Raw genomic sequence first — 23,538 nt, 5'->3', positions numbered from 1 at the left:
GGTGATTATGAAATCTGAAATATCTGTTATTGGCTCGGCCAGGCTGGCCAGGTGCTAGAACACACACACACACATATATATATATATATATATATATATATATATATATGTAGCACCGATTCACTGTGGAAAAGGGTTGGGAAGCCACGAAAGTGCTAAGCACTGACATTGAGCTTCGATAAGTTGTAGATGAATTTTATTATTATTACCTGCCCTTAACTTGCGTTCTTTTCTTTGCAGCTGGACACACTCAGCAGGATTATGAATACTATGGAGAGGATCCTGGTTATGAGGACGACTACGTGGAGCTTGAGCCACCGAAGTTCAGTTCGATGGAGCAAAGCTTCTCGGTGGAAATAGCCGGCGACATCACCTTCCCCTGCGCTGTCGAGAACCTGGGTAAGATGGAATTAGGGTTTGTGTAGGTTAACCTGATAACTTTTTCTAAAGTTTGGGGGGGGGGTAAAGAATGTAGGACGTTTGGGGCATGGGGCACGATATGATTTTTTTTTTTATAATAAAGCAAACCTATCCCTAACCAAACATATATGAAAATAATACACATATACGATATTTTATCTCGCGGCCCATCTACCTAAGGTTGGCCCCGTGTCCCAAACATTCTAGGTTGCTGGCCTATGGCCCAAACGTCAGTGGCCAAAACTGTTTTAAGGGTTGTAAGCGTAATCTTGTACGGTGATCGTTGGACTCTTGACCTCTACCGTACCACGGGTAGCTTTCATTTTGGCTGTCGCCAATCTATTTCATTCATCTCTGCTTTGCCTCGTTTCTAGCGGAGATTTGCACATGGTTATAATGAACATTTGTCAGTATCATTAAACATGCTATATATATCATTACTGATTCAGGCTTTTTGTCATAAATGCAAATCAAACATAACACCGAGCTATTTATGTACTGAAAGGTCATGGGGTGATTTGATGTATTGAATATTCTCTAGGGATGGGATCGGTGACTTTCACCAGATCCTCTCAGGGAATCGTACATACTCTTAAGAACCACTGAACCAAGTGGTACAAGGTATGTGTCTTTCTACCTCTGTTGTTGATACTCCTTACTAATCTATCTTTTCTTCTGTAGGCAGACACCTCCTTATCTTCAAGTACTTCTCTCCCGCGAATAGCAGTCGCCTACTTTACGCTGGTGATAATAAGGTAAAGCTTTAAAGATATTTCTCCAAACAAAATAAGTTAGATTCTTCTTGATGTGCTATCTTTGTGACATACAGACACTCGTAATAACTTCTAAGAAAAAAAAAATACCATTATGCTCATAGTGATAATTTTGAACAGAACACTGAAGTATCTCATTCAGTAGTTGTCAACCTCACATTGATGCCCTATCTGTTGCCAGAAATTGTACCCGACATTGCATCAAAATGTGCTGCATGAGACAAGTGTCTGTGTACACAGTAACGTCAGGATCAATTTGGGCTGTTATTTTTTATCGTTAATCTTTCTGCCACATAAATACAAATATCATCTAGACCAGTGGGTTCCCAAACTATCTTGTATGACACCTTGTTTGATAGAATTAAAATTTGCACGTACGTAACGACAGGTGCTTGTTCTTGGAATGATTTCATTATTCTTATTAAAACATTATTTTTGAGCAGATGACTTCCCCCTCACACCTTGTATTCTTTTCATGCCTCCCAGAGGGAGGGGGGGGGGAGGCGTGTCCCCTAGTTTGCGAACCGTACATCTAGAGTCTAGATTCTAGACCAACGCCACAACCACTGTAATGGTTGTACTTGACGACAGTTGTACCTTCTGTCGCATGTCATTGCCGACTTCTAATGAGACCCTCCTCTTCCTTCAGGTCAGCCGGCGAAGAACATTGACCAAATCCGGTGACTCTTTCGTCCTGAGCAATGTACGGAAGCAGGATGCCGGGAGGTACGTGTGTCGGGTCGAGTCCTCGCCAGTCATCGAAATAGCGCATCAGTTGGACGTCAAGTATCCACCCAAAGTAAGTTCTCTATATATGTAAACGTGCACACATACTATAGGTCCCACTTTCGGAGAAAAGTATGTCTTACGAAGATCTGTATATTACGATCACTGATCCTCTTCAGCATGAAAGAAATAATGTACGAAAATAAATGTATTATTATCGCTGTCTGTGATCCTTCTCAGTGATCCTCAGTGATCGTGTTATACGTATATTTGTAAAACGTTTTCTGAAGATGGTATCTATAGTTCATCTTACCAATGTGTTATAACGTTTAATTCCCTTAGACGCTCTATACATAAACATGTACATATACCATCATGGAACAAATCACTCATATCAGTGAAGTGTTTCAGATACTCAGCCCGGCTGTCGCGAGATCCGGGAACCATCATGATACTAGCCCGCCGTGTTACTGATTACGCTAACGAGCGTACAAAAGAGTCACAACCTGGTCTTCACCTTCATTCCTGAGTACAAGTTGATATCAAGCTCTGGGTCCTTTGTACGCTCGATGGTGTAATCAGTAGCGCTGTGGTCTTTCATTATGATGGTCCCTGGATTGAGTCTCGCGACGGCCAGTTTGGTTATATGTACATATACGTTAAGGCCTCGGTTATGTTACTGTTCATCGCGGGTTGCGTCGGGAGCCAGGAAAGCGAAGGATATATGACGGCAGTTGGCAATCACCATTACTGGGTACAAGTTGATATCGGGTTTTGGCTCTTTTGTACGCTCGATGGTGTAATCAGTGTTGTGGTGGTCTTGGATTATGATAAACATATACTTGTGTATCTAGGCAATAGGTTTTCTCTGATGCAATTTTTATCAAGACGAGTTTTTTTGCTTGTGTGCTAAATGTTTTTAGTTAACTTCTTTTGGGAATTGGGTAACGTAGAGAAATTCTTTGAAAATCATCAGATGTTAACATGCAAAATATATTGCATTTCGAGACTTGTCCAATGTTCAGGTATCAAATTACAAACCTTTTCAATTCACATGCATATAAATGTCAAGTTAAATGGTATTTAAGCGAGGTCAGAGAGGTCAGGAAAGGTCGTCTGGTGTGACATGTCGGGTAAAGCTAGGGAAAAAATCACGATACATTGTTGATATAGATGTAAGTCTCAATGCCCTAGTCTCCTGCTACATGCAATAACCCTCTTTTATACACGACTGTCATTTCATTTTTCTAAACATCTCTTCCACTCACACAAAATGTGATCCTGCGAGATCGGGCAGTGGACAGGATGCAGGGATGACCCGTCATCCAGGAGGTGCCAAGATAAGAGGGAGGGTGGAGGGGAGTGGAATATATAGGAAATGAAATGGGTGGGAGTGGTTTCTATGCCTTTTTCTTTTTGGCTACCCCCCGTGTAGGGGGAAAAGCCTTTGGTATATGTATGTATGTATGCGAGATTGGGCGGTCTGTTCTAGGTAGTTCATAACCATAACCACAAGTACTTGGGTATTCTAATGAGGAAGTGACCTCACACATGAGTAGGTTTAGGTTCAAGAAGTAGGCAAGAACTGATTAACCAACATAATGATTAATGAATAGAATAGACTTAATAACCATGTAGTGAGCGCTGAAACAATTAGTTGTTTTAAGAAGAGATTGGATAACTTTATGAATAGGGATGACCTGTGGTAAGGGACATGGAGCTGCCTAGTGTAGGCTTTATGGTCTCTTGCATTCTCCTTCATTATGCTCTTATACTTAAGGGACATGGACTGCCTATTATAGGCCTTATGGTCTCTTGTAGTCTCCTCCATTCTTATGTAACTTGACCTGACCCAATTATTCCGCTGAGGACAGGTTGTCGTCCTGAGTCCGGAGACGCAACGTGTGGCTCAGGGTTCGAGTGTCGAACTCAAGTGCCAGGCCGATGGCAATCCGACCCCTATCATCACCTGGAGCCGCACTGAGGGCTCTCTTCCCTCGGGGGAGTTGATGGAACAGGTGAGTGGCTTGCTGCACTAGAAATGTTCTGTGTTGGGTTTCTTGTGGGAATGCATGCTCGTATTATAAAGACAATAGTAATAGAATTAATAGTATTTTTTGGATGAGGGAACAAGTAGATAAAGCCGCACTGGTAACAACAATCTGGATACGACGTTACGGCTGTAGTAAGAGGCAATAAAATATATGTATAATAAAATAAACTAGGAACAAAGGGTCGCTGGTTGAGTGGGTTAGAGCGTCGCTAATTGCGACGGAGGTGGAGGTGACGGTGACTCGACCCCTACCGCCAGCGAGTTGGGCCAAGGTCACGTTTCGTTAAATTCCACGCAACAAAATCCTCTATTGAGGGCACAGTCCTAGCCTCCTGAAAGGAGTTCGCAGAATTAAACCGAATCGTCACCATCAATCATCAGTAACGGATTTAGGGATTTCCACAGCTTCCTTCTTCGGCACAGGGTCTGAGTATTGTTCTGGAAGACGTGGACCGCTACGTCGAGGGGACCTACGTCTGCATGGCCAGCAATGGAGTCGGGGAAGCCGACGTTGGACACATGACCATTGAAGTGGAGTACCCGCCTGAGATCAACACCGAACAGGTAAGTCATTCCGATCTCTGATTTCTAAGACCCCCGGAGGTTTGTGGAGGAGACTCCATCACACGGTGCAGTCTTTTTGCAACAAACCCCAAAAAGTGAAGCGGTGCAGTCTACCAGGTCATTTACACTTTAGCGTGATTTCTACATGCACTTTCACACCAGATCTACATTGGACAAGTAAGATGGGACTCCTGACATTCACCTTCTCTCTGAAGCGTCTGTGGCTTTCTAAACCCCACAGTAATGTGACGCTCGCTATGGGCTTTTCTTACTCTGGCAAAATCATGACCATTTTAGTCAGGGAAGGGATGGCCAGAAGTGAGAGACCCGTAGCTAGGTCATAAAATTCTTCACACTGGCTTACCAGTTAGCAACACCATCATCCCACGAGGCACTCGTAATTGCCATTCTATTTGTATTTTACCTTTTTACCACACGAAGACAAGCTTAGGCACCTTGACCAACACTCTCTGGAAAGACAGAGTGTAGGGTGATCTGATAGGTATTCAAATGGGTCAAGGGCTTTACCAAGGGTCATGCAGCCAAAGTTATAGTAAGACAGCAGGGTAGGACTCTTAGTAAAGGATTTAGATTGGACAAATTTAGGAAATAGCCAAGAACTGGTTTACCAAGAGGGGTTGACGAATAGAATAGACTTATTCACATGTAGTGAGCACTAAAACAATTGGTTGTTTTAAGAGAAGGGTAGGTAACTTTATGGATAGGGATGACAGGTTGTAAAGGACAGCATCCTCCATTCCTACATTCTTATTCCTTTCCAGGCCATCCTCCACACAGGCGAAGGAGACGAAGCCAAACTGGTCTGCGTGGTCCACGGACGACCTGTCCCTCGGGTCACTTGGACCAAGAACGGTCAGAGCGTCGAACGGGACTCGCACATGACCACAAAGGACGGCGTCCATCGCCACACCCTGACCATCTCCGACGTCACACCAGACGACTTCGGAGACTACGTTTGCACCGCTTACAACACCATCGGCACAGTCAATGGGACACTCAGGCTTACCGGTAAGGATACCAATTCACTAGAATTGTGGGGTATTAATACACTAGAACTGTGGGTATTAATACACTAGAACTGTGGGTATCAGTTTGCTAGAATTGCGAGTATCAATTCGCTAGAATTGTGAGTATCATTTCGCTAGAATTGTGGGTATTAATTCGCTAGAATTAAGGGTATTTGTTAGAGCGGAGATCGAGGTGACGACAGTTCGAACTGGTCGCTAGCGAGTTGGACCAAGGGTTTGATTAATTAAATTCTACGGTACAAAGTCCTCTGAAAGAGGCACCGTCCTAGCCTACTAAAAGTGGGGAGTTTCGCTATGTTGAACCGAATCATCATCATTAATTCACTGGAATCGGTACAAAGGAGAATGACCAAATTGACACAAGGCTTAGAAAATTACCATATGAAGACAGCTTAGGGACCTTAACTCACACTCTCTGGAAAGACGAAGAATACGGGATGATCTGAGGTATTCAAACGAGTCGGGGGGCTTTAACATGGGTGATGCAGGCAAGGTCATCATATAAAGACAAGGCAGGGGAGGACTCGCAGTAATGGGTTTGTATTGGATAAATTTAGGTTTAAGAAGGAAATAGGCAAGAACTGGTTGACCAACAGAGGCGTTATCGAATGGATTAGACTCAGTAACCATGTAGTGAGAGTTGAAACGATTGTTTTAAGAGATTAGATAACTTGTGTATCTATTCATATATTTTTTCACTCGTTTGTTTATTTATATAATGATCTTGTTAGTTATCTAATCAATACATTCTTCCCACTCGCTGCTCCCAGAGTTCATCCTGTAACAATCTTCCCATTGATCTGCAGGTTTGCCCAAGACGCCGCGGATGACAAGCAGCCCTGCTGGCGGCGAGAAGGAGTCCTACACACTGACGTGGGAAGCTGAGAGTTACTCTCCGATCATTCAGTACCGCGTTCGGTTCCGGAAAGTCAGTGTAAGATGTCAACAGTGTACAGCTAATTAGGGACCTCACCTACAGTTCCATCAGTTTTTTTTTTTTTTTTTTTTTTACCTTTGTTGTTCGTTCTTGTTTTTTCTTTATGTAATTTTCTTTTGTTTCTTTTTTATCTGTTTATTTCTTCCTTTCTTCCTTGTTTTATTTTCATTTCTTTATTTCTTGCTTTCTTCATCTGTCTTCCTTGTTTCCTTTCTTTTATTCTTTCCTGAGATTATGCTGCTTTATATATGTGTATATATATATATATATATATATATATATATATATATGTATATATATATATATACATGTTATATATATATACATGTATATATATATATACATGTATATATATATATACATGTATATATATATATATATATATATATATGTATATATACATGTATATATATATATATATATATATACATGTATATATACATGTATATATATACATGTATATATATATATGTATATATGTATCAAAATATATATATATATATATAATATACATACATACATATGCATATGTACATACATACACACACATGATTGATAAATTGAGAAGGGAAAATGAAAATTTGATGAGAGAAAAATCTAAACATCGTGGAGGAAAAAGAGGATAGGCCAACAACTAATGAGGAGAGGAGAAATAGAGTAACCTTAAGAGAGATCATGGAACAGGAAAGAGCCTGTAAGAAGGAATAGTCAAGGTTATATATAATAAAGGAATCTCTCATCAGATGTTCTAGACATGTCTAGATGTCTTACTCTTTGGATGCCGAGAAGAATACAACACCTCATGGAAGTTACATCAAGAAAAATAAATCCGAATAATTAGGGAAATTACATCAGCTCTGGGAAGGACTTGGATATACAGACCAGATTGATAGCATGTATTTTATAGTTTAGGCAAGTATAAAAGAAATTGTGCACGTCCAATGAAAATAAAGTTCAAGCCATGGCAAAAGAAGTAATCAGGAACTCTTGGAAGTTAGCATGAGGAGAAAGGTTAAAAGAGATTTGGATTAGGAAAGATGCTAATGAAGAGGAACAAGTAAAGAAACGAAAGCCTAGTGAAGCCAAAGCCAAAAATAATAGGAGGACCAAAGTTTTTTTTTTTTTTTTTTCAGTTGTCAATTAGAAGGTGAGGAAATGGTTTCTAAGAAAACAAGGCAGTATTGTAAAGTAAACACTACAAGGAAACTTAGAATAGAATATGGTAATGTTGATGGATTACTTTCATCTAGGCTGGAGATAAATGACTCCTTAAGGGTAAATGAGCCTGCTATATTGTCTAGTAGAAACTAAACTCCCGAAAAATGTTGATATACAGTTGGGGAACAACAAATACACCTGGAGAAGAGACAGAGAAGATAAAAATGGTGTAGGAATAATGTTTGTGGTGAAAAAGTGATGTAAAGGGGGAAGAAGCAAATCTGAGTGAAGGCAGAACTAAAGCAATTCACCTCAAAATCAGTACTAAAGGATACAACAGAAGAGATTTCATGGTGGCATATGTTCCCCCATGACAAGAGCTTGGGATGAAACTGAATATGAAGAAATGTGAAATGATACAACTCTTATTTCCCAAGGAAAGATTATTGAACAAAGTCCTTATTGGAGATTTTAATTGTGATGTCGTCAATTGGGAGGAATGGGAAGCAAGTGGCAAAGCAGATTCCTGGGGAAATGGGATAGTAGAGATACAAGAGGACATGGAAAGAAAATCAAGAAAGACAATTATAGAAGAGACCTGAAAAAGAACAGCTTTCCCCACATGATAATAGACGTTTGGAACAGGTTAGATGAGAATGTGGTGTGTGCAAAAACGATACACGAATTTAAAAACAGTGTAGATAAAACGAGACATGGAGACGGTACAACACGAATACATCTCCCCTTCCCGTAAAATACAGCTAGGTAAATACACATACACACACACAGGGATACACGCACGCATACATACACTCATACACACACGCATACATACACTCATACACACACGCATACACACACATACGCACGCATACACACACACGTACGCATACACACACACATACGCATGCATACACACGCATAGACACACACGCACGCATACACACATATCCGCATGCATACACAAACGGATGTACACACGCGTACACACGCACGCACACACACACGCACGCACGCATATACGCACGCACCCACGCCTACACATACGCACGCCTACACACACACTCATACACACACGCACGCATGCATACACACACAATATAAAACTGGAACTAAGGAGGTGAAGAAAGTGAGATCTGAAAAAAAATTATCTCAAACGACTTGCCCTCTGATAAACAAATAAACAAAATTGTCGGGGAATCCTATAGCGTGCTAAAATCAATAAAAGTGGCATTTACATATTTGGACGAAGAAATTATTAGAAAAAATATTAGACACACTGAAAATGCCTAGACTAGAATATGCGGCGACATTGTGGCCATCCAGTACCAAAAAGAATATAAAGAAAATTGAAAGAATCCAGAGAGCAACCACAAAAATGGCTCCAGCACTTCCAAAATTGTTATATGAAGAGAGACTGGCTAAATTGGAGTTACCAACTTTGGAGCAAAGAAGAGAGAGAGGCGACCTACTTACCATCTATAGAATCATGAAGGGCACAGAAATACTCGATAGAGAGGACTTGTTAAATTGGGACAAGAGAAACACAAGAGGACATGGAAAGAAACAAAAAAAAAAAAACATAATTACAGAAGAGATCTGAAGAACAACAGTTTTCCACACAGAGTGGTGAACACTTGGAACAAACTGGACGAAACAATAGTGTGTGCAAAAACAATTCACGAATTTAAACGCAAACTAGACACAGCGAGATACAAAGGCGGGACACTACGAGCGTAGCTCCCCTTCCCGTAAGATACGAATAGGTAAATATAACTAGGAAAATACACGCACGCATGCACACAAACACACACGCATGCCACAAACATGCACGCATAAGCACACACACGCACGCATACAAACACAAAACGCACGCATACACACGCACACACACACGCATACACACACACGCACACACACACACGCACACACACACACACACACACACAAACGCATACACACACGCTTAAAAACACACACACGCACAAAAACACGCACACACACGCGCACACACACACACACACACACACACACACATACACGCACGCATACACACACGCACGCATATACGCACACGCACGCATACACAACACATACACACGCACGCATGCACACACAACTACAAAAACACATACACGCATGCATACAAGCACACACGCACACGCATACACACACGCATGCACGCACGCATACACACTCGCATACACACACACTAATACACACACGCATGCATACACACACATGCATGCATGCATATACACACACGCTTGCATACACACACATACGCACGCATACACACAAACACGCACGCAAACACACACACGCACGTATACACAAACACACGCACGCATATACACACGCACTCATACACACATGCACGCATACACACATACACGCACGCATACACACACGCATGCATACACACACACGCACACGTACACACACACGCATACACACACTCACGCACATAGACACACGCACGCATACAAACACGCGCGCGCATGGATACACACGCACACACACACACACACGTACGCATACACACGCACACACACACGCACGCATACGCGCACGCATACACACACGCGCGCATACACACACGCACGCATACAAACATGGACGCATACACACACGCACGCATACATACACACACAGGCATACACACACAGGCATACACACACACGCACACATACACACACACAGGCATACACACACGCGCACGCATACACACACACTCTCGCATACACACACATCCAGCATAATACAAACTCACGCATACAGTCGCACGCATACACATATACACACACACATACACGCACACTCGTACACACGCACGCATACACACACACGCGCAAAAATAGACGCACGCACGTATACATACACACACACACACCCATGTACAAATATACACACACGCATACATACCCTGACACACGAATGCATATATAATCTCACACACAGGCATACACACACAAGCATACACACACACAAGCATACACATACACGCATACACACGCATATATGTATATATATATACACGCATACACACACATACATGCATGCATACACACACAGGGATACAGACAGGCACACACACACACGCGCGCGCGCGCGCGCATGCATGCATGCATACATACATATGTGTATATACCCAAATGCATACATACACTCACGCATGCATATATACACACGCGCACATATCTACACACACATACTGTACACACAGACGCATAAATACATACACTCGCATACATACGAACACACACGCATAAATACATACACTCGCATACATACGAACACACACGCATAGGTACACATACACACACGCATGCATATGCACGCATACACACACGCGTACATACACACACGCATACATACACACATAGATACACACACATACACACAGGCACACACACACACACACACGTGCGTACGCGCTTAAACAAACACGCAGGCATACACACACACACACACGCACGCATACACACACACTCGCATACGCACACATGCTCGCATACACACACCCATGCATAATACAAACTCGCGCATACACTCGCACGCATACACACACGTACACACGCACACATACACACACACGTACGCATGCACACACGCACACACGCATACATACACACCCGTATACACATACACACATACACCACATACACGCATACACACATGCATACACATACAGGGATACACAGACAGGCACACACACACACGCATACATACACACGCGTATATACACACACGCATACATACACACACGCATACATATATACACACATTCTGTAGACACAGACTATACATACATACACTCGGTGGCGTGGTTGGTAAAGTCTCCGTCTGTCACTACGGCGGTCCGGGTTCGAATCCTGCCCAGGGCTGAAATAATTTCAGTATCGCTGCGCTTCGAGTCGTTACACCAACTCTCGTGGGCAGGGAGTTGGGTGTGTGTGTGCTTGTAAGGTCACAGCATTACCCATAGATCGGTCATACGAGCTCTGAGCTCTCTTTCGGGAGGGAAAAAGCTGTCGATCACGAGTCCAACCCGTGATACAAAGACCAAGGTGAATATAAACACACACGCATACGTACTCACACACATATACACACTCATACATACACGCACACACACATACACGTGCGCATAAACACACACGCGCATACACACACGCACAGGCACACACATACTCATACATACTCACTCAAACACACACACGCATACACCCTTGTATTCACACCCACACGCATACACACACGCATACATACACAGACGCATACACACACACACGCATACGCCCACACGCATACACACACACGCATACACATACACGCATACACACACGCATACACACGCATACACACACACACACACACACACATATATATATATATATATTATATATACATACATACACACATGCATATATACATACATACACACACTCATGCATACATTCATACACATACACACGCATACATACATACATATCAAAATTGCCATAGGAAAAGAAATTGTCAAAACTAGAATTGCCGACTCTGGAACAAAGGAGACAAAGAGGCGACTTGTTGATCACCTACAGAATTCTGAAAGGCATGGAAGTCCTTCATAGAGAACACTGACTAAATTGGGGTAAGAGGAATACAAGGGGACATCGAAGGAAGCTCAAAAAGGACAGTTATAGAAGAGACCTGAATTTGAACAGCTTTCCCCTCAGACTAGTGGATGTATGGAACAGACCTGACGAAACGATAGGGTGTCCAAAAATCCATACACGAATTTAAGTACAAATTAGATACTGCGAGTTACAGAGACGGGACACCACGAGCGTAGCTCCCCTTCCCGTAAGATACAACTAGGTAAATACAACAAATTACACAAACACCCATACACACACGCATATATACTTATACACACACGCATACGCACACACATACACACGCATACATACACATACACACACATATACGAGCTCTGAGCTCTTTCGGGAGGGAAATAGCTGTCGATCACGAGTCTAACACGTGATCCAAAGACCATGGTGAATCTAATGCGTAAATACACACACACACACTCGCATATACATGCGTGTACATACGCACACGCTTACATACGCATAAATACACACGCATACATACACGCGAGTACATACACACGCATGCATACACACACGCATACATACACGCATACACACACGCATACATATACACACACGCATACATACACACAGACATACACACGCATACGTACAGACACACGCATAAGTACACAAACACACGCATACGTACACACACACGCATATGTACACACACGTGCATACGTACACACACGCATGCATACATGCATACAGACGCATACATACATACACGCACACATACATACACGCACACACACATACACACACGCATACATAAGCACGCATACATTCACACACACACACAAGCATACACACACGCATACACACACGAATACAAACACACACACACGCACGCACACACACACGCACACACACACGCACACACACACACACACACACACACACACACACACGCATACACACACAAACATGTATACATACACACGCATACATACGCATATATACACACACACATACATACATACACACACGCATACTTACACATACATAATACACTCACACACACACAGGCATGCATACATGTAAACACACACGCATAAACATACACATGTATACATACCGGTACACACACAAGCACACATGCACAAACATACATACACACGCATACATACACTCATGCATACACACACACATGCATACACATACGCATACATACGCTTACATACGAACAGGCATACATACACACACGTTTATATACGCACACGCATACATGCACACACGCATACATACACACACGTATACATACACACGAATACATACGCACGCATATATACACACACACGCATACATCACACGCATACATACGCACCCACACACACACGCATACATACACACACACGCATACATACACAGGCATACACGCACACGCGCATACAAACACAGGCATACATACACACGCATACATAATCACCCATACATACACACACAAGCATACAAACACACACGCATGCACACACGCATAACTACACCCACACGCATACATACACACACACACACGCATACATACACACACAAGCATACACCTACACGCATACACACACAAGCATACACACACACGCATATTATACACACACACACACAAACGCATACATACACACACAAGCATACACACTCACGCATACACACACACATACACGCATAAACACATGCATGTACACACACGCATACATACACACACGCATACACATACGCACACACACACGCATACATACACGTCCATACATACACACACGCATACACACACGCATGCACGCACACATGCATTCACACACACGCATACATACACACACACACACACACACACACACACACACACACACACACACATACACATACGTACACACTCATACACACGCATATATAATGCACACGCATACATATACACACATGCATACATACATACACAAGCATACATATACACACAAGCATACCGGTTCATACAAACGAATGCACACACACGTGCATACACACGCATACATACACAAACACGCAAACACACACATGAATACATACACACACGCATACATACACACGCATATATACACAAATGCATACATACACGCATACGTACATATATATATATATATATATATATATATATATATATATATATATATATATATATATATATATATATATATACGAATACACACACACGCATACACACACACGCATACATACGGACACAAACACGCATGCATGCACACACACGCATACATACATACATAAATACATACATACATACATACGTACATACACACGCATATATACATACACATACATACACACACACGCATACATACACACGCGCATACATATACACACGCATACACACACACACGCACGCACACACACACACACACACACACACACAAACACACATACACTCGCACACGCATGCACACATAAACGCATACACACACATACACACACACGCATACACACACAAGCACACACATACACACGCATACACATACGCATATACACACACGCATACACACAGACATACATACACATACACAATCGCATGAATACACACACGCATACATACCTTCACACGCACGCATTCATACCTACACACTCATACACACACACGCATAATTACACACACGCAATTCGTGGCGCAATTGGTAGAGGTCCGGGTTGGTATCCCGCCCATGGCTGAAACATTTTCAGTATCGCTGCGCTGCGGGTTGTTACTCCAACTCTCGTGGACGAGGAGTTGGGTGTGTGTGTACGTGTAAGATCACATCAATACCCATATATCGGTCATATATGAGCTCGGAGCTCTCTTTCGGGAGGAAAATAGCTCCCGATCACGAGTCCAACACGTGATCCAAGACCATGGTGAATCCATAGTGAATCACACACACACGCATACACACACACAAACACATACACAAACACACACGTATACACACACGATCGTCAAATTGACGGCGAAGATTGAAGCTCCTGAATAAAACGCAATTTTCGTGAATTTCAACGACGAGGGAGTATATGTGTTGTATTAGTAGGGAAGGGGAAAGCTCGTGGTGTAGTGGGAAGGTGAAGAAAAAGGAGAAGCGGAGGCATTATTGAGGAAAATGGAAGAAAATGAGGAAGGGGACGAACGGGCCCCGGACGTCAGAAGGGGTGTCAACAAAAGGTGTGCAGATCACACAAACGAGATCGAAGAGGTGAGTAGAGGTATTAAAAGCAGAAATATAGATAATAGGAGCTCAATGGAAAGAGGAGATAATTACTTCTATGGATTTAATGAGGGAGGGGATGACAACCTCCCCCGACTAGTAAGTAGAGGAGAAACTAAAAAAAAAAAAAAAAAAATGAACGAAACATGGGAGGTTAGGTTTAACCAATTAACACTAGTTACACAAAGAGTTGATAAACTGGAAGAACTAAAGAAGGATAATCAAAACCTATATAAAGAAATAGAAGAATTAAAAAGACAGTTAAGAGAAGTAAAGGATGAGAATAAGGAATTAAAGAGGAATAATAAAGAGAATAAACAATACATAGCAAAAGAGGTAATTGGTTGGAAAAAAGTCCAAGAGAATAACAAAATTGTATAGAGATATAGTGAAACAACAGATGAAAGAACAAACTAAGGACATAGTTATCAAAGTGATGAGAGAGAAGGAAAATATAGTAAGAGACTTAGCGGATGAAAATAAATGTATAATTATATTAGGGATGGAAGAGAAGCATAATCCAAATAGGATTACAAGAGTAAAGGAGAAAGAAAAAGTAAGGTATTAAAAATGGTTCAAGGATATGAACAAGAAATAGGGAAAGAAATTGAAGAAATATATAGATTGCGAAAATACAGTATAGACAAAACCAGGCCAAACGACACCAGAGAATGTCTTATCAAAAACAAGGAAACTATCAAAAAGTGATCACATAAACAGGCTTGAATGAACTGAATGATTACCAGAAAGAAAAAGAATCGGACATAATGTGAATTGCAGAGACAAAATTGAAAGGTCCATTACCACCCAACAGTGTAGGACATGGAGCATATAATTATTGGATTAGAAACAGAGAAGTAAAACAAGGGGGTGGAGTTATGTTCCAGACTAAGAAGGATATAAATATGAGGAATGTTATGGAAAGAATAGAGATGATTATGATGGAAATAGAGGACAGGGACAAGAATAGTAGGAAGTTTGTGGTAAATTATGGGTCTCCTAAAACGGCTTCGTGGGAAGAGAGAGAACACAAAAATATGTTAGGAGATAATGGAAGATGGAGGAAGAATAGTTATAATGGGTGACTTTAATTGTAAAGAAATCTGCTGGGAAGAGATGACAGTAAAAGGTGGAGACGACCTATGGGGAAATGTGCTACCTGATATGATTATAGAACATACAATGACATAATGGATACAAGAGAATACTAGGTATAGAAATGAGAAAGAACCATCGAGACTGGACCTAATAATCACATCAGAACCTGAAATAGTGGACAAGATTAAATATAAGACGCCGCTAAGTAAAAGTGACCGCATATTAGTTGAACTGGAACTAAATGAGGAAAAATACATGGGAAAAAACGAACGATATAGAAAGGGAAGATTGATGTATGATGAGTGGTGATAAGAGACAAACATTCTAATATGGATGAAGTGATTAGTGGAGTTCCACAAAGAACAGTTCTGGTCCCAATAATGTTTGCTATATATATTAATGATATGGATAAAGGAATTGAAAGTTATATGAGCTTCTTTGCAGACGATGCAAAACTGCTGAGAAAAAGTGAACACTGTAGAAGATTGTGAGTCGCTGCAGATGATGCAAAAATCATAGTGAAAAATGAGGAGGGTAGACTATTGCAAATAGATCTAGATACCATTTTTGCATGAAGCCAAGAATGGGAAATGAAGTTCAATGCCAAAAAAAAAAAAAAAAAAATGCAAAGTACTGGAAATGGGCAACAACGATAAAAGGCCATCCTTAAACTATTCCTTAGGAAGCGAACATGTTACAAAAGCAAAAGAAGGAGAGACTTGGTAGTCTTGATAAGACAACCCGTCACCTAACAGACATACGAGTATATGCAGGATTGTGGGAGAGACATAAGGACTACTACAGAAGATTAAAGTCGCATTCCATTATATGGACAAAGATGATGAAAAAACTTGTCAAAACCCTGATACATCCAAGACTGGAATATGTCAGTAGTATGATCCCCACACATGCAGTGAAGGATATAAGCAAGATTGAGAGAATACTAAAGGCAGCAACCAAACTGGTCTCCAGCCTAGCAGATAAGCCGTGCGAGGAAAGCCTAAAAGTACTGGGTCTACCAACTTTGAAAGATCGAAGAGAAAGAGGCGACATGATTAGTGTTCAGGTAACTAAAGAGGATAGATTGCATTGATAGAAGAGATCTGAATAAAGATAAGAGGGCTTCAAGAGGTCATGAAAGTAAATTGAGTAAGACCACATGTCCAAAAGATGTGAAGAATGTTTCCCATATAAATGTATATGTGGAATAGCTTAGGTGATATAGCCCAAGCTCAAACAATACATAAATTCAAATCTAAGTATGATAATTGAAAATCTGATATAGATTAAGTTGGAACCGTACATGAATTTGAGTCTAGGTTTTTTAAAAATTAGAGAATAGAAGACAGGACCTAATGATTGTTGTCCCTTTACTATATACTACAACTAGGTAAATACAATTAGTTAAATACAATTGGGTAAATACATGGATGCACACACACACACATGCATGCACATGTACATATACATGTACACGTATATACACATACACAACACACTTTTCTTCTTTCCTTGTACTTCACCCCTAAATTCAGTAGTCATAGATAGGAAAATAAAGGTTTGAAACTTTAGAGGAAAACATTATTTAACTTGTTGCCATCACTACTTCATAAGAGCAAACAAATGTGGTATTCTGCAATAATGAGGTTTAAGGGGTTATGTTCTACAACTTAGCAATATAAAGGATTTAAAGTTTTAGAAAAAGAAATGTATTAAACTAATTTATATCACTACTAAACAGCAAACTAAAATTTGGTGTTCTGCAATAATAATTATTAAGGGATTATGTACTACAACCTAGCAGAATTAAGGGTATGAAGTTTAGAAAGAAAAATGTTGAAGTTATTGTGATCACTGCTTCTTAACAGCAAACTGAAATTTGGTGTTCTGCAAGAATAAGAATTAAGGAGTTGTGTTCTACAATTTAGCATAGCAAAATAAAGGATTTGAAGTTTTAGAAAGTGAAAAATATTGTATTCAAATTATCACTCCTTAACAGCAAACTAAAATTTGGTGTTCTGAAATAATAAGAATTAAGGTGCTATATTTTGCAACTTGATTTAGATTTTTAGAAAGAAAATATATATTTGATAAATTGCTGTCACTACATCATAACAGCAAACTAAGATTTGGTGTTTTGCAATAATAAGAGTAAAGTGGGTTAGCATTATGATGGCCCCTGGATTGAGTCTTGTGATGGCCAGGTTGATTATTTTTGAGAGTTTAGAGGTTGTTCTGCATATTAATATCACTCTGGATCCTTCCAGGCCAACGCCTCCAACCCGGATCAGCACGGCGCCTGGAGGGAAGGTCTCTGGACTCCTTCTGAGATGGGAGAGGGCATGAGGAGATCTGAAGGCCCCATCCACTATATGAGCCATGCCTTGAACCAGCTCGAAGCGGCTACCGACTACGAGGCCGTGGTCATAGTGGAGAACAAGTATGGATGGTCAAACCCGACAGAAGTGTTCCCCTTCTTCACTAGAAAAGGTAGGACACTAACCCCAAACACTATCCTCTTCCTCTCATTCCCAGTAAGGTCATTTATATTTTTTTTTCCTAATTTTCCCGATGATGATGGCCATTGGTCTAAATAGAGTGGCTTCCAATAATTATACATACATTTCTAAATGTGCATCCTTAGATTCATAAATTTGGTAGACATCTTGATTCAGCCCTGTGTTGTCTGTAAATAATTCCCTTCTCTATAGACCTTACGGACACAAAGTTCTGAATTCTTAGTCTGCTTAAAGAATGTTTCCTCCTCCCAACTGTATAAAAGTCGATCTACTTCTTCACAATGACTAAACCACATGACAACCTTGCCTTACACTAATTTGAAATAATGTGTACATACTGCTAGCATCTATATATATATATAAAGAATGAAAGAAACTCGCACAGTCCTGTGTAACCGTAATGGTGTTGGTATAGTACGGATCTGACAGCCGAGCCTCTCTCCTTTTTGGTTTTTTGTTTGTGTAGAAGATCCCACCACAACCACAACCACGACAATGGGCCCTCTGGAACCTGAGACCTCGGCACCTCTCATGGAAGGTTTGTTTATCTCAATTGGCTACTACACGGCTGTGGACTGCCTCTCTCCCTCCCTCTCACCCTCATCCATGGCTTTATTACACTAATTTTTATTTTTGTTTTGACCCCTTTTTTGGTTGGTTACCACTGTTATTGTTGCTTTTGTCTTTACTTTTATTACTCTTACAGTCATTACGTGGCGTTAAGATTATTATTAATCTGCTTTCATACACACTAACTCGGTATTCACTAACCCACTAATAGATCAGTGTTAGGAGGCTTCCTGCCCTGTTATGGTCTTACATTCAGAAAAAAGAATAGAGACTGCCCCTGACCCTCTCTGGATATCAAATTCACAAAAACAATACAAACTTCCACAAAGGTGTCTATTTTGGTTGGAATAGTACTCCTGCTTGGAAGGACACTAGTTCCTCACAACTGTGACAAATTATAGATACCACATTCACTGGTAACTTCAAAGAGTATGGAAAGGCAGTATTACCAACCACTGCCATTAATTCTAATGATATTCCAGTTTTCTTCACGGATGTATTAATTCATACTGATGTGAAAGGAGGGGGGGGGCAGGTACTCTTTTCTCTGATTGTACGTACGAACAGTAGGCTGGCTAATGATCCGGCTGCTACCAATCACCTTCACCTGCGCTGTTCATGTACGGCACATCACTCACACAACCCCTCAGTGTGCAAGCAGACATTTCTCCCACTAAAGGTCCTCCAAGCATATCACCACCCACAATAAAAAAATAAAAAAAAATGGATGACTATAAACACAAGACTTTTGGTTTTTGTTAAGTAAATTATGCTCAATGTGGACACAGGCACTTGTCTTTGTGCAGCTGGACATGTTTCTTGATCAATTTCACGTCTTATGTCCAGTGCATAATTTGAGATCTTTGCTTTGTTTGGGAACACGGATATTGATTGGGCCTGTTCTTTCTTTTGCCACACAGAAAAATAAAATGCTAACAATCCATTCAACAATGAAGCTACTCCTCTCAGTGTACACTCAATCTCGGGCTAAATTTTCACGTACAGTGTACACAACATTCCACCATAATTGAGAATGTAAATCATAATCGCATATCAAAAAACCTTGCAATTGACACGTAACAATCTTGCAGTACATGTGGATTTCAAGTTTCATCGACATTTGTGTGGTATCTGCATCTACTAATGAATAGTACCAAATTATACATTTTTCTTTTGCAATATTCTAAGATGGTATCAACTCTCAGATAATTGAGTGGCTGCCATCAAATTTCAGAATATGGGTGTAGTTTGTGCGCTGGTGGCGTAATCAGAAGTGTGCAGGTCTCTCATTTGCTTAGTTGTGTTAGGTTCACGTTCCACAATCCTCTCAGATTCCCAGCAGTGACTGTAGTTACCTGCCCCAACAGTCCAAGTGCATGGAGCAAATGCAACCACTTTGGCCACAGCTACTTAGTGCCTCCGGGTATGGGATCTTCGCCTTCACCTCGTACTTTGTGTACTGGTGACATGATTGGAAGCGTGCTGGTCCTGCATTTGTTTAGTTGTGAGGTTGCATCTCACTCTCGGATTCCCAGCAGCGACCGTTGATTACCTGCCCCAACAGTCCAAGAGCATAGGGCAAAGATGATGGCTTCAGCCACAACTACTCAGTGCCTCCTGGCATTGGCTCCTCACAACCTTGTGCCTGTAGTCTTGCTCATCATGAGAAATGGTGTCATATATTACATTCTGGGATAATTCCAACACATTTGTCTTTTGCCCACCCAATGATTTCCACTATGCAGATATGATAATGTTCCTAAATTTCATGTTTTTCATAACATATATATTAAAGTTATACCATAGGAAATGTAGAGTATAACTGTCCACTTGTAACATTCATTGTCAATAGCTACCATTCCTATCAATTTATTCATTTTAATTTGAAAGATTCATTGGAAAGCAGTTAACATTTCTAAATTATGTGTATTCAGATAAAAAAAAGATGAAAGTATCAGAAAATTTTGTTAAAAATGTAAGAGTTACATAAAACATAGGACTAACATGTTTAAGAATGGAACTAATGGTAAAGAATTGTGCAAATAAGAATTATCAAACAAATATTGAGAGAGTATAGGAAAAACATCTATAGTAGGTTTGCTCTTTTGGTGCTGCAAGAGCCCCTCTGCCACTAATGACAGCCTCAACAGACTATTCTGGTGAATGGCACTGGAGAATTTTATTCAGTTCACGGGCCTTGATTGACTGGGATAAATTTGGTCCTGAGTCTGCCATCTGACTGAATGAAATTGCCTGATGGCAACCATAATAGAATCCGTGAAAAGGAGACAACATAGTGAAGGCCATGATTGAGGTAGTTTAAACCCTCCGAGTTGAAGAAGCAGTTCCTTTAAATACCCATTTCAGTTCAGCAGTTTATTTAATATTGTTCCTGCTAATCTTGGATGTGATCTTGCATATGGCACATTTCTCTGATGTTGGTCCCCACAAGAGAACCTTTGATGGAGGAGATGAAAGGAATATCCACAGAACTTGTGGCTGGGGCAAGTTGACTGAAATTGTTGAGTTATTTGAAGTGGGAAGGAAGTATCTGCATGGAATTTTGCTCAGATACTGTAGGGACTAGTCTAGGCATGGGAGTGAAGCAATGCATTCCCTGTCATAAAATCCCAATTTATGTGCTATTGCTAGAGAGGTAAGGGTCTTGTGGTCTTTGTGTCCAGCACCATCTTGACAAGGCCCTTTATACCAAGCAGTCACAGGAATGATTTTCTTCTTACTGTCTCCATGGCAGATGGCTCTTTTCCTTCTTTTTGCTGCTCCTGAGGAGTTTTATATATCCTTGTGGTATGCTCACCCCTCCCACCTTCCATGTCAGAAGCCTCTTTTCTTTGTTACTGTGGCTATTGCCAGGTTACTTAGTTTTTGGTTGTAGTCTGGTTTCTCACCTCTTGTTCTGCACGAGGGATTGGAGGGGGGGGGGGATCGCTGATTAAGTGAAGCTGTCTTGCTGTGGATGTGCTGCCTTGATGCATTGCTTCTGACCCAGAGCAGTGGGTAGGATACAGAGATGACCTGTCATTCACGATGAGCTAAGATGAGAGAGAGGAAAAGGTGGTAGATGGGAGTGGAATGGGTTGGAATGGGTACTTGTCTTTTGACTTTGCTACATCCTTTGTAAGGGGGTATATAGATAAATTGTTGTCCCTCCAATAGCAAAATATAATTAAACCAGGACTAATTTTCCAACCCAGAAATCATTACCGGCAAACTGTCTTGTTATAACATTTGGAACAATAAAAGGGAAAGAATAGTAGCGAATCCCTTTACACTGGTTTCCGACTTAATTTGTCAATTTTTAGAAGTTTACTTTTCTGTTTAATAGTAACATTTTATCACAATAATACATACATGTATCCTAGAGTACAAAGTGTGTGATGTCATAAACATGTGACCTCTTGGGTGAGCAGATCTATAATTGCTTTACTCTGACAAGAATCATTTCTTGAACATGCACACCCCTCACTCTGCTAGCAACTTCTTAGTAGCCTTTCACCCTGTGAGCTTCCAATCTTGAACCAAACTTGTCGTTCTACCTCTATCTATGTATAGCAAGGGCTTCTTCCCCCTTATAAGAGGTAGCCAGTTAAGGCATGCATCCACTTGCACGTCAGGATGGCTGAGTGGTATAAGATGCCAGACTCCAGGTCACCAACCCTCCTATAGTAGCCCTCGTACCAAAACCAAACCCCTTCTTGATGCATGGCAGCAGTGTCCCCTACACATATGTCCTCTCGCAGCTTTGTGTACAAGGTACGGTACAGACATGCACAACTCTCATAACCTAATGATAGTTGCAGT

The 23,538-nt window shown here is 41.0% G+C and overlaps 1 protein-coding gene across 4 annotated transcripts in view; it reads left to right on the top strand.

The window, feature by feature from the left end:
• The first annotated feature begins 240 nt into the window (after window positions 1-240).
• LOC143027680 (protein amalgam-like) overlaps window positions 241-23,538 on the top strand; it is a 56,344-nt gene continuing 33,046 nt past the window's right edge. For 2 of the 4 annotated variants that reach the window (XM_076189114.1, XM_076189113.1), the window contains exons 1-9: window positions 241-399; window positions 1,102-1,175; window positions 1,843-1,992; window positions 3,794-3,937; window positions 4,396-4,536; window positions 5,319-5,565; window positions 6,392-6,519; window positions 18,895-19,117; window positions 19,613-19,684. In XM_076189114.1, coding sequence (XP_076045229.1) covers window positions 333-399; window positions 1,102-1,175; window positions 1,843-1,992; window positions 3,794-3,937; window positions 4,396-4,536; window positions 5,319-5,565; window positions 6,392-6,519; window positions 18,895-19,117; window positions 19,613-19,684 — 1,246 coding nt within the window. In that variant the 5' untranslated portion in view covers window positions 241-332. The remainder of the gene's footprint in view (window positions 400-1,101; window positions 1,176-1,842; window positions 1,993-3,793; window positions 3,938-4,395; window positions 4,537-5,318; window positions 5,566-6,391; window positions 6,520-18,894; window positions 19,118-19,612; window positions 19,685-23,538) is intronic. The other 2 variants (XM_076189116.1, XM_076189115.1) reach the window with 1 other exon arrangement.

This window comes from Oratosquilla oratoria, chromosome 8, assembly GCF_046742065.1.
Source record: "Oratosquilla oratoria isolate Oo_2021 chromosome 8, ASM4674206v1, whole genome shotgun sequence".
Taxonomy (NCBI): Eukaryota; Metazoa; Arthropoda; class Malacostraca; order Stomatopoda; family Squillidae; genus Oratosquilla; species Oratosquilla oratoria.
The sequence above is the reverse complement of the archived record's forward strand: the minus strand, read 5'-3'. Positions and strand labels throughout refer to the sequence as shown.